Consider the following 13,195-nt stretch of genomic DNA (forward strand, 5'->3'; position numbering starts at 1 on the left):
GAGGACCCAACCTCACCTACAATGTAACTACTATGGGCCAGATCCACAGAGCAAGTACGCCGGCGTATCTACTGATACGCCGGCGTACTTTCAAATTTCACGCGTCATATCGTTGTTTTGAATCCTCAAAACAAGATACGACGGCTTCTGGGTTAGATCCGACAGGTGTACGTCTTCGTACTTCTTCGGATCTAAGATGCAATACTTCGGCGCCCGCTGGGTGGCGTTTTCCGCGTTGGGTATGCAAATTAGCGATTTACGACAATCCACGAACGTACGAGCGGCCGTCGCATTTTCTAACGTCGTCTGTAGTCGGCTTTTTCCGGGGTATAGTTAAAGCTGGTATTTTGCGGCGTATAGATAGAATTGCCATGTTAAGTATGGCCGTTGTTCCCGCGTCGAAATTTGAATTTTTTTTTTTTGCATAAGTCGTCCGTGAATAGGGATGGACGTAACTCACGTCTAAGTTCAAAAAATGACGTTGTTGCGACGTAATTTCGCGCAAAGCACGGCGGGAAATTTCTGGACGACGCATGCGCATTTCATTCGGCGCGGGGACGCGTTTCATTTAAATGAAACCCGCCCCAAACCCGCCCAATTTGAAATCCGCCGCCAGAAATACACTACGCCGCCGTAACTTACGGCGCTAAATCGCTGAGGATTCGAAAATGCGGCAGGTAAGGTACGGCGGCGTAGCGTATCTCTAAATGTATGTGGGTCTGGTCCTATGTAACTATGTAACCCAGTTTAGATGTAAGATTGCATAGATAAGCTTGAAGAAATAACCAATATGCAAAAGAGCAATTATATGTTAGGGATACAACAATGAACAAGCTCAATAATAACATTGCACGCAATAATAACATAGGCAATAAAGTTTTACTTGTACAGTTTATTCTAGATGTTTATGAAAGTGCACATATAAGATAAAATAAGGTAAGTGTAATAAATAATAATAAATTCACTAGGAAATAATCTACAATCTTTGACATAGAAGATGACCTATAAGAAGAATTATGCTAGTCTTGAAACTAGTTAAATGTCAGCGATCATCATTTTTCCTCTGGTGTGCTGTGAACAAGAAGACCTCTTTTTTAGAACTGACTGAATAAGAGCTTGCTTTAAAGTAAACAGGAGCGGTGTAAACAGGCAAGCAATGGAGTTGTTGATCTCTTTACAAAGGTTGGTGCTATGTGATCTGTAAACACAAGGGCTGCAAATGACACGTATTCTCTTCATATGCACTTTAGCAGGAAAGTGTTGCAGGACGATCCGCGGGAACAGTCACACAGCTTGCCAATTCTGGGACCTTGCTTCACGGCACACCTCTCTCCAATGTCACACTGAGAATGGGGACAGACAAACATAACAGAAATGTTGTTACAAGAGCCAACAGGGATCCCTGGATGTAATCATGAGAACTGAAAAAGTGAAGCTATATCAATTCAAGTGACCACACTTTGAATAATGATATTTATTTTAAATGCGTTAAGCTTGGTGAAAATTATGTCTTAAACCTCGTACACACGACCGAGGAACTCGACGGGCGAAACACATAGTTTTCCTCGCCAAGTTCCTTGTTAGGCTGTCGAGGAACTCGACAAGGCAAGTTTCTCCATTCCCGTCAAGGAAAAAGAAGACATGCTCTCTTTTTTGCTCATTGAGTTTCTCGACAGTTTCCTCGACGAAAATGTACACACGACCGGTTTCCTCTGCAAAAAAATATCTCCCAGCAAGTTTCTTGCTGGTTTTTGCCGAGAAACTCGGTCGTGTGCACGAGGCCTAAGGCCTCGTACACACGACCAAGTTTCTCGGCAAAAACCAGCAAGAAACTTGCTGGGATTTTTTTTTTGCCCGAAAAACCAGTCGTGTGTACATTTTTTGACGAGGAAACTGTCGAGGATCCCGTCGAGCCAAAAAAAGAGCATGTCTTCTTTTTCCTCGACGGGAATGGAGAAACTTGCTTTGTCGAGTTCCTCAACAGCCTAACAAGGAACTCGACGAGCAAAACGATGTGTTTCGCCCGTTGAGTTCCTCGGTCGTGTATACGAGGCCTAAGATGTGTCCCAGAATAGCATGCAATATGTGTTACCCTATCAAAAAATATATAAAGTACATCAAGATAATATACACATGTGTGTGCAGGTTACTGCATTAAGGTGTGCACCCCAAATGTATGAAAACATGGACGGTGTTAGTAGGGCAGTGAACGGTGTCAGTAAAGCAGTGGATGGTGTCAGTAGAGCAGAGGTTGGTGTCAGTAGGGCAATGGACGTTGTTAGTTTTTTTTATTTTTATACATTTTTTTTGGAGCCCCATTAGGGGGCTTTTGTGAAATATCAGCAGGGGGAAGTCTGCACCACATGAGGTGATTAGAGTGTCCCAAGGAACACCAGGCACACACCTATGATAATTTCTAATGGTAAAAGAGTCCTAATTATTAGGGTAATGCAAAGAGTAGGGCAGAATACAACAACCCATCGTTAGCATCAGATTTACAGGCTTAGCCTAGGTTCACACTGGTGCATTTTGACATGCGATTTGACATGTCAAATCGCATTTTGAAATGGCGGCATTTGCCGGCAATGGCACCGTCCTAATCGATGCGATGCCGCATCTGCGACGCTGCACCGATTTCAAAAAGTAGCTTCTGTACTACTTTTTGCGATTTCGGCCCGTGGTTTACATTGACATCTGTGCAGAAACCTGCACAGATGTCTCTGTAATCGCAGCCGAAATCGGGACTGACCAGTGGGAGTGAAATTGTGCAAGTTTAGCTTCACGCCCGCAGCCCAGTGTGAACCTGGGCTTAGATCTAGTACACACAAGCGGAATGTCAGGCGAAACCGGCCGACATTCAGCCCATGTGTACTGCAGTCAGTCTGACAGAAGTTGGCCATTGGCCGGCTTCTATTGAAGGGGCATGAACAAAAAAGGTCTGCTGATTGGCTCCCAATCAGCGCACTCAGCCAATGACTGAGAACGCAGACCGGACTGTTCTGACAGGGGGACCGTCCCCCTGTCAGAACACAATAGCACAGCAGGAGAAATTGCTGTACTAACATTGCATGGTTAGTACAGCTGCTCTTCCTGAGCTGTCTGTTTTTTTGCATTCAGCCCTGCTGGGTTAAACAGAAAGAAAAAAACTAGTAGCGTGTACAATGCGTTATTCATTTAAACCAGGCTTTCTCAACCAGGACTTCCTGGAACTTTAGGGTCCCTCCAGAGCAGTGGTCCCCAACCTCAGTCCACAACTGCCCCCAACAGATTATGTTTTGGGGATTTCCTTCACCTTGCACAGGTTATTTATGTCAATGTCAATGTCTTAGTATTTATAACAGCTATTTAATCTAAAGGGAAAATTCCAAACATAGCCTGTTGGGGGAATGAAGTTTGGAAACACTGCTCCAGATGTTAAGGGTTTCTTGAGAAGTCACCAATTTGTCTCCTGCCTACAATGAGCATCAATGTAGGATGTAGTCTAGGTATGCTACATTCTTGTCTTTTATTCAAAACTTTCTACAACTTACCAATCATGCTACCATGAGCTGTAAATATAAAACATTCCGTGAGACCTTAAAGCGGTTGTAAACCCGCATATACAATTTTTTTTTTTTTTTTTACACCTGCAAGGCAAAAGCCATAATGAGCTAGTATGCACCACATTAATATGTGGTGCATACTAGCTCATTATGGCTTTTGCCTTGCAGGTGTAAAAAAAAAAAAAAAAATTGTATATGCGGGTTTACAACCGCTTTAAGGTCTCACGGAATGTTTTATATTTACAGCTCATGGTAGCTCATTATGAAATACTTACCTCGGAACGAGGAGAAGAGAACTTACCTGGTCCACGCCGAGCGAGATGTCATCTTGACTCGGCGTGTCTTCCGGGTATTGCCACTCCAGCGCTGTGATTGGCTGGAGCAGCGATGACGTCACTCCTGCGCATGCGCACGGGAGATTTCATTCCGGCAAGGGCCGGCAAGGGCCGGCCCTTCAGCCGAGGATCCCCCCTGCGCATGCGCCGCTGAAATCAGTGGTGCATTGCGAGGGAAATTTCTTCTAAACCGTACAGGTTTAGGAGATATTCTTTTACCTACAGGTAAGCTTATAATAAGGCTTACCTGTAGGTATAAAGTCAAAAAAGTGGGGTTTACAACCACTTTAAAGCCCATTTCCGAGCAAAAAAAAGTGCTTACATTCAGTGGGGCTGTGCCTCCACTGCACGGATTAACTGCTCATTCTGTCCAGCAGGCCTGGACTGGCCATAATGCATTCCGGGCATATGCCCGGTGGGCCGCGGGCCACATGTCACGTCTCTGTAATGTAGGGGAGTCTGTATTGTAGGGGGGGCTGTAATGTAGGGGGGGTCTGTATTGTAGAGGGGGTCTGTAATGTAGGGGGGTCTCTATTGTAGAGGGGATCTATAATGTAGGGGGGTCTGTACTGTAGGGGGGTCTTCACTGTAGGGAGGGGGTCTGTACTTCAGGGAGGGGGTCTGTACTGTAGGGAGGGGGTCTGTACTGTAGGGAGGGGGTCTGTGTAACATGCAGGGGGTCCAGAACTGTTAGGGGGTGTCTGTGTAACAAACTGTGGGAGGCTGTGTAATGTAAAGGGGTCCAGAGGTGCGGTGCTATGTAACGTAAGCGCAAATCGCGGTAAAAACGCACGTCAAAAAACGCAGCAAGCACCGCAAAAACGCTCAAAAGCAACATGCATAGGTGTGAATCGAGTCTAAGTGGAGACAGAACAGAGCATTGAAGGGTAACTGATTGTTTGCTATGGGTTAGGCAAATAATGTAATCAGTTAACGTGATAGTCAGTGGCAGCTCGGGGGTTCCATTATGTGCCAATCCCTTATTATCACACCACAGCCTTTGCAGGATTTTTTTTATCACCGCAGGTCCACAGATGCACAGTGTTTCAAGGCAATGTCAGCCCTTACTCAAGTTGTGGGAACTTGGTATGCATTTTGGGTCTGTGATGGTAGAATAAATTGGATAATCCCAAGAAAGCTATAATGAACTCCCAGGTGTATTGGAAATATATTGGTGCTATGGAAATGTAGGAAATATAGCGGTGCCTACAAAAAAATGAGAACATGAAATATTTAAAACATGAAATGTTTTAGTAAACATGATTAAAATGTAATCAAAAATGAAACTATTATGTATCCTTATATATCTCCATTTGTGGTGATCTCACTGGAAGGATTCCAATTAGTCAGTAATTACTAAATGACCAATGGTGACAAGATGGTGTATTTTCCCAACATGTTTCGCCAACAATGGCTTTCTCATGGGATTACAGGCCACCAATAAAACTGTGTTTCCCTGAAAATAAGACCTACCCCAAAATTAAGACACATCATTTTTTTCCCAGGAGGGCTGAAATATAAGCCCTAGTTTAAAATGCTTGTAAAATCCTATAATCCACTCGATTACAGTTGTATATAGTGTACAATGTGTGTGTTTCTGTAATATAATTCCAGGGAAGAGAGCACCGGCAGGTCACAGAAGTGTAGAACGGCACTATAATGGAGATATTTGGCACAAATATATTACAGAAAAAAAAAACATTTTACATTACAGTATATACTAGTGTAATAGAGTAAATTATAGGATTTTACAAGATTTTTAACTCAATTCACACCAGGAATTCCTGTCAGGCAGGGAGAGAAAGGGGGGGGGGGGGAAGACAGCACGTTACATGGTAAGACCTACCCCTAAAATAAGCCCTACTGTGTCTTTTGTTGCCAAAATTAATATAATATTATTTTCGGGGGAAACACGGTATGGAACCCAATATATGGAATCACCTGCTGAGGTCAACACCAATGCGGAGAGGGAACACCATGCGGCCACAGAGGACACATAATGACAAAGTTGGGGTTAGATTGCAAAATAGACACAGGAGGGCGCCTGCAGTTAGAGTGGCTTATTTCCAAAAGTATGGATAGATATAGCTTGGTAGTTATGTGTCCTCTGTGGCTGCATGGTGCTTCATCTCCGCATCGGTGTTGACCTCAGCTGGTGATCCCCCCGGTGGTGTTTTGGGTTCCATATATTTATTGGTGGCCTGTAATCTCCTGAGGAAGCCATTGTTGGCAAAACATGGTGGGAAAATACACCATCTTCTCACCACTGGTCATCTGAAAAATACCATCTTGTAATTACTGACTAACTGGAATCCTTCCAGTGAGATCACCAGAAATGGAGATACATAGTGGTTTTATTTTTAATTCAATTTTAATCCCACTTCAAACCTTTTTCATATTTGCATATTTATTGGATGAGATGCCTGAAATGACGTGTTCACCCAGATTGGACCAAACATAAAATCAGTGTGATGGGTTCTGCACTTTACACAGAGCACGTTGCTTTTTTTAAGCCAATAAAGAAAGTTCCAAAAGAAAAGGAATTCTGTTTTTCTCTGGTAACAAATTTTGTACTGATGTAATTAGTGAACTACACGTATAATCATACCTTACAAGCTAGCAATAGACATTTTGAGCCAGATCCACATACATTTCGATCGGCGCAGTGTATCAGAGATACGCTACGCCGGCGTACCTTACCTGGCGCATTTTCGAATCCTCAGCGAGTTTGCGCCGTAAGTTACGGCGGCGTAGTGTATTTATGTCAGCGGATTTGAAATTGGGCGGGTTGGGGGCGGGTTTCATTTAAATGAAGCGCGTCCCCACGCCAAATGAAATGCGCATGCGTCGTCCAGAAATTTCCCGCCGTGCTTTGCGTGAAATGACGTCGCAACAACGTCATTTTTTGAACTTAGACGTGAGTTACGTCCATCGCTATTCACGGACGACTTACGCAAAAATAAAAATCAAATTTCGACGCGGGAACGACGGCCATACTTAACATGGCAATTCTATCTATACGCCGCAAAATACCAGCTTTAACTATACGCCGGAAAAGGCCGACTACAGACGGCGTTAGAAAATGCGACGGCCGCGCGTACGTTCGTGGATCGTCGTAAATCGCTAATTTGCATACCCGACGTGGAAAACACCACCCAGCGGACGCCGAAGTATTGCATCTTACGAAGACATACACCTGTCGGATCTAACCCAGAAGCCGTCGTATCTTGTTTTGAGGATTCAAAACAACGATACGACGCGGGAAATTTGAAAGTACGCCAGCGTTTCAGTAGATACGCCGGCGTACTTGCTCTGTGGATCTGGCCCTTTGCCTTATGATACCATCTAAATTATTAGATATTCAACGTCAAAATACTTTAGGAGGTAGGGATGTGTGTATGTAAAAAAATATTATATGTATTTGGATTGAGTGATATTTCACACTGCATTTATTTTATACAACAGAGTATGAGGTTGATTTACTAAAAGCAAACAGGCTGTTCACTCTGGAGGGGAATTTTTACTTTGCAAGGGAATTGTCCTTTTGCTTGGTAAAAGAGATGAAGCTCTGTTGACTTCTATCATACAATTATGTGCAAACAAAAATACTGTTTATTTTATTTGCCTATGATTGGGCATGCTTTGCTAATGACATTTTCAGCATATTAACTACGCTAAGGGAAAATTCCCTTTCAAAGTGAACAGCCTATTTTAGTACATCAACCACATAGTGTACATTTCTGGATCTGTGATGGTAGAATAAATTGGATAACCCTGGAACAACTATAATGCACTCCCAGGTGTTTTCGGATGATGTTGGTTTTATGGGTTCCTGCACTTTCCTTTAATTATTTAAGTGCACGTAATCTCTTGCAATACATTTATCTTAATTTCTCCCTCATTGAAGTGTTTTTATAGCTGTTCGGCAAGTGCATATAAAATAAAACAAAATATCTGTTCATCCAGCCAGAAATCTTGTGAGTTGATACCTTCCAGCCTTATTTCCTGCTATCTTTGTGGACTATAAAACACCTTCCCCTGTTATGGAGAAGGGAGGGAGGTATAGTCCAAACACACTCCCTTTCTTAGGGTGATAAAGCTGCTCATGATAGTAGTCAGGTCTCTTCTTTTCTATGCTGATTACATTCCATATGAAATAATACTTTTACCAGTTTCTCCTGACTGCATCAGTGCAGACTTTTGCTTTTTGGCATTTATTCAATACTTTAAGAGGTGTAAATACATTTTATATTTTTCATGATATATATGGTGTGTAAGGGTAAATAGCAGTGATGCAGAAGCAGCCAGGTAGATCTCTGTAACCACCAAAAAAACAAAGAGGGGCTGCAGTACAAAAGAGAGCTATAATTATTACTCACACATACATTTATCACAACAGTGATGTTTCAAACATCCCTGCCCTTCCTCAAGCTTCAGAAAGGGCAGGGATGCCTGAAGTATCACTGGTGTGTGAGCAATAAATAAAGCTCTCTTTTTTACTGCAGCCCCTTTTATTTCTGTATATATATATATATATATATATATATATATATATATATATATATATATATATATATATATATATATATATATATATATATATATATATATATATATATATATATATATATATATATATATATATATATATATATATATACATACACACACACACACACACACCAATGAGTCATTGTACTCTCAAAACTTTTTTTCTCAGTACTTTCTTATTATTATGTACTATTATTCTTTTTTTCTTTATCATAATTTAATAGTAGTAAACATCATGAACATGTCAGAAGATGTTCGCTACATATAAAACAAGTAAATACTAAACAAGGAACTTTTTTGGAGTGTGGTGCCTCATTGGTATAGAATAGTAGTGGCAGATTGGAGCCTGCCTGTTCCCAGCACCCGACACACAGGATGTGCAGTCCACCTTTTTGACAGCAGATTATATACACACACACACTATATATATATATATATATATATATATATATATATATATATATATATATATATATATAGGGGTCTTCAAAAAGTTTCCACCCCCCTTTTTTTTAATAGAGTTTAAAAAAGCGTGGAAACTATTTGAAGAACATATACACACACACACACACACACACACACAGACATATTTTGTTTTATATATATATATAGTTTAACATTTGAACAGCATCATCTATACAAGTAACCAGGCGGATCCCCCCCCCCCCCCCCCCCCCCAAAAAAAACAGCAACTATATAATAAATATATAATGCTAAGAGGTTACAGGACAGTAAGTATATATTTATAGCCAGTAACATAGCAACTTCAGGCATTCCTGCCCTTTATAGTAACCAACCTGCACCCTGCAATAATGTGCAGGTTGGTAACTATAAATATATAATAAATATTATATTAATTTACACACACTCCTAAATATATATTTTAACTATATATATATATATATGGAGAGAGAGAGAGAGAGAGAGAGAGAGAGAGAGAGAGAGAGAAAATACTGTGCAAAATATAATCTAGCATAAATAAATGTTCATTTCCATGCTCTATGTGCTAGTTCACACCAGATGCAGTTCCCTTCAGTTCCGTGCGCTTTTTTGTTGCACTAAAAATGCATGCACAGTGTTTTCCATGTATTCCAATGGCTCTAGTTCACACCATGCAGTCTGTTTCCGGTCAGTTTCTGCACTGTAAACTGACTGCATGGTGTGAACTAGAGCCATTGGAATACATGGAAAACACTGTGCATGCATTTTTAGTGCAGAAAAAATCGTACGGAACTGAACGGAACTGCATCTGGTGTGAACTAGCACTAAAATAAAATTATATATATATATAAATGTAAATAAATATTATATGTATTTGGACTTTGGACTGAGTAATATTTTACATTGCATTTACTTTATAAAATTGAATCTATGTGATGTTGTTCCATATATATATATATATATATATATATATATATATATATATATATATAGATATATAAATAAAATATATTATTTATTAACGTACATTCTTAAATATATATTTACATTATATTAAATATATATTTACACTATATATAGATTATTTAACGTACATTCTTAAATATATATTTACATATACATATATATATATATATATATATATATATATATATATAAATAATGTGTGCGTACATAAAATATTAAATAAATATAATATAGATAGTATATGGACAATTATGTGCAAAATATATCATAAATACATGTCCATTCACACACTCTAAAATATTTTTTTATATATATAATCTTTAAGTTATTAAAAGCATGTATTATATGTATTTCAGTGAGTATGTAAATAAATATTATATGTATTTCAGTGAGTGTGTAAATATGATATGTATTTGGACTAATATTTCACACTGCATTTACTTTATAAAACAGAATCTGTGTGTGATTTTGTTCCCTGTGTCTCATTTCTAATAAGTACAATGTAATAAAAGAAGCTCACCATTGGGATCTGGGCTCTCTTCTGATACAGAGGGTACCTGTCCTGGAATTTCCCCAGCAGCTCTTCCATTGCCTCTACCTATAGGGAACACACACTTCAATCAGCAGGTATCAGCAGCAGGAACAATCTGAGCACTCACTGACTCTATTTTGTCTACATGGGGAAGGTGTGAGTACAATATGTGGGGGGTGGAGGGGAGACTGACCAGCTCCTTCTCGGAGGATGTGGGCATCTTCTTGACCTCGAAGTCCTCGGAGGAGAGCTCCCGGGAGGATTGGCCCTGGCAGAGGCAGAAGAGGAGGACACTGGCACCCAGGAGTCGGATGAGGAGCGAGGAGCTTTCCATGGTGCTGAATGTGGATCGCACGATGAGCGGTGTCTCCTCTTCGCTCCTCTCGCTGCTCTTCTCTGGTGAGAACTCTGGGGGGCCCGGCGGACAAGTTGCTTTTAAACTCTTAGGGCCCCTCCCGCTGTGAGCTAGAAGAGGATCTGGGAAGACAGCAAAAGTGCGATTCGTCGCCTGAGCTGTGATCCATCCCATCCCTCCAATGGGGGGCCACACAGCACTCCACTACTCTGCATTTCTTCTGCTGCAAGGCATGGTGCTAGCAACGATCTGTCTCTGCAGAAACACATTGCAGGGATAACAGGAGCTCTGATCATCGGAGAGTCTTCAGTATTATCAGTACATGGAAAAAAGCTCCACTTCATCTCCACCATACACATTTTATTTTGTCTTCTCCGGGACTGGGCGTTCCTATCTGATTGACAGGCTTCCGACCGTCGCATACTACGCGTCACGAGTTGCCGAAAGAAGCCGAACGTCAGTGCGCAGGCGCCGTATAGAGCCGCATCGATGTTCGGCTTCTTTCGGCAACTCGTGACGCGTAGTATGCGACAGTCGGAAGCCTGTCAATCAGATAGGAACGCCCAGTCCCGGAGAAGACATACCCGGAAGCGGCGGTGAAAATACGGTATGTACGGGGGAAAAAAACAGCCGATTGTCATTAGGACAACTTGGCTGAATGTAATGTTAAAAATGTATTTTTGGGTGAACCCCCGCTTTAAAGGGGTTGTAAAGAGTCATAAGATGCATTAAGGTGAAAAAACATGAACCTTTACAACCCCTTTAAAGCGGGGGTTCACCCAAAAATAAATGTTTAACATTACATTCAGCCAAGTTGTCCTAATGACAATTGGCTGTTTTTTTTCCCCGTACATACCTTATTTCACCGCCGCTTCTGGGTATGTCTTCTCCGGCACTGGGCGTTCCTATCTGATTGACAGGCTTCTGACCATCGCATACTACGCGTCGCGAGTTGCCGAAAGAAGCCGAACGTCGATGCGGCTCTATACGGCGCCTGCGCACTGACGTTCAGCTTCTTTCGGCAACTCATGACGCGTAGTATGCGACGGTCGGAAGCCTGTCAATCAGATAGGAACGCCCAGTCCCGGAGAAGACATACCCGGAAGCGGCGGTGAAATAAGGTATGTACGGGGGAAAAAAAACAGCCGATTGTCATTAGGACAACTTGGCTGAATGTAATGTTAAAAAAAATTTTTTGGGTGAACCCCCGCTTTAAAGGGGTTGTAAAGGTTCATGTTTTTTCACCTTGATGCATCCTATGACTATCACCGGCCCCCCAGCCCCCCCCTATTACTTACCTGAGCCCTGGAAAGTCTCGCGTTGCGAACACGCTCTTCCTTTGCCTGGGCTTCTCGGCTCTTCATTGGATAGATTGATAGCAGCGCAGCCATTGGCTCGCCCTGCTGTCAATCAAATACAATGATGTGGGCGCTGGGGGGCGGGGCAGATTTCTGTACTCATCAGCTATGGATGCCAAATACAGGACTCAGGAGGTAACCCTCTTGGGAGAGCGCTTCCCAGAGGGGGTTATCTAATGTGGGGAGGAGCTGAGAAAGCCACCGGGGGACCCCAGAAAACGTTATCAAAACGAGCTGCACAGTGGAGGTAAGAGCCGGTTCACACTGGGGCGACTCGTCAGACGGCTCAGCCGCCTGACGAGTTGCGTCCCATTCTATGCAATAGAACCGTTCTAATAGGAGCGACGCATGTCGCTCCGACTTAGAAAAAGGTTCGGGGCGATTTCTTTCTTTCCATTCACCCATCCTATAGAAGATATGATGACAGGCTAACGTGCGACTCTGCCAAGGATCCTTTATGACATCAGTCATTATAAACCTTCTCTGACTTTCGGTGGCATATGTCATCTTAAATCAACGTGCTCCGGTAAGCCTGCATTGCTTTCGGTGGTGGGATTATCACATTGGAGAAGTCACTTATTTTCATCCATTCACTCATTCACTTGATTGACTTTTTGATGTATGCAAACTTTTTCATCTAACAGCAGTCGATCATATCAGTTTTGTGTTTTGTTACCAATCAACAGGTGCAACATTTCACCTTGCATCACGTGCCAGCGGTACATTTCTTGTTCCTTAGGGAAAGGGACTCATATACGATTGATGCACATTCTATTCATAATTGTTTTGTGTGTTATATTTTCACATTTATTGGTATTTGATTTTCATTATTGACAGTCATTTTAAGCGCTACACATTTATTTTCCTGTATTTCCATACCGAGGCTTGGTGTACATACACGTGATCATCACGTGACACTCAAGTCCCGGTCTATACTCTTCCACTTCCGCATCGTGATGGTGCGGACGTGGATACAACACACACCCCTCGTTTGTGTTCCATCCTAAAACGAGGCTTGGATTTTACACCACGTTGCTTCCTACATCGCGCGCTATGACTCAGAGGGAAGGGGGCGCTTCTTTCACACTGATGTGCTGCGATTTACCCGGACCGTC

The 13,195-nt window shown here is 41.9% G+C and overlaps 1 protein-coding gene across 1 annotated transcript; it reads right to left on the minus strand.

Moving 5' to 3' along the window:
- Positions 1-872: 872 nt before the first annotated feature.
- On the minus strand, positions 873-10,911 carry LOC120931266 (cocaine- and amphetamine-regulated transcript protein-like). Its single transcript, XM_040342540.1, has 3 exons — positions 10,561-10,911; positions 10,356-10,433; positions 873-1,343 (listed from the first exon to the last, which is right to left on the minus strand). Exons 1-3 carry the CDS (start codon positions 10,894-10,896, stop codon positions 1,236-1,238), a joined length of 522 nt encoding a protein of 173 aa, XP_040198474.1. The 5' UTR covers positions 10,897-10,911; the 3' UTR covers positions 873-1,235.
- Positions 10,912-13,195: the final 2,284 nt, after the last annotated feature.

The sequence above is a fragment of the Rana temporaria genome, chromosome 3, assembly GCF_905171775.1.
Source record: "Rana temporaria chromosome 3, aRanTem1.1, whole genome shotgun sequence".
NCBI classification, from domain to species: Eukaryota; Metazoa; Chordata; class Amphibia; order Anura; family Ranidae; genus Rana; species Rana temporaria.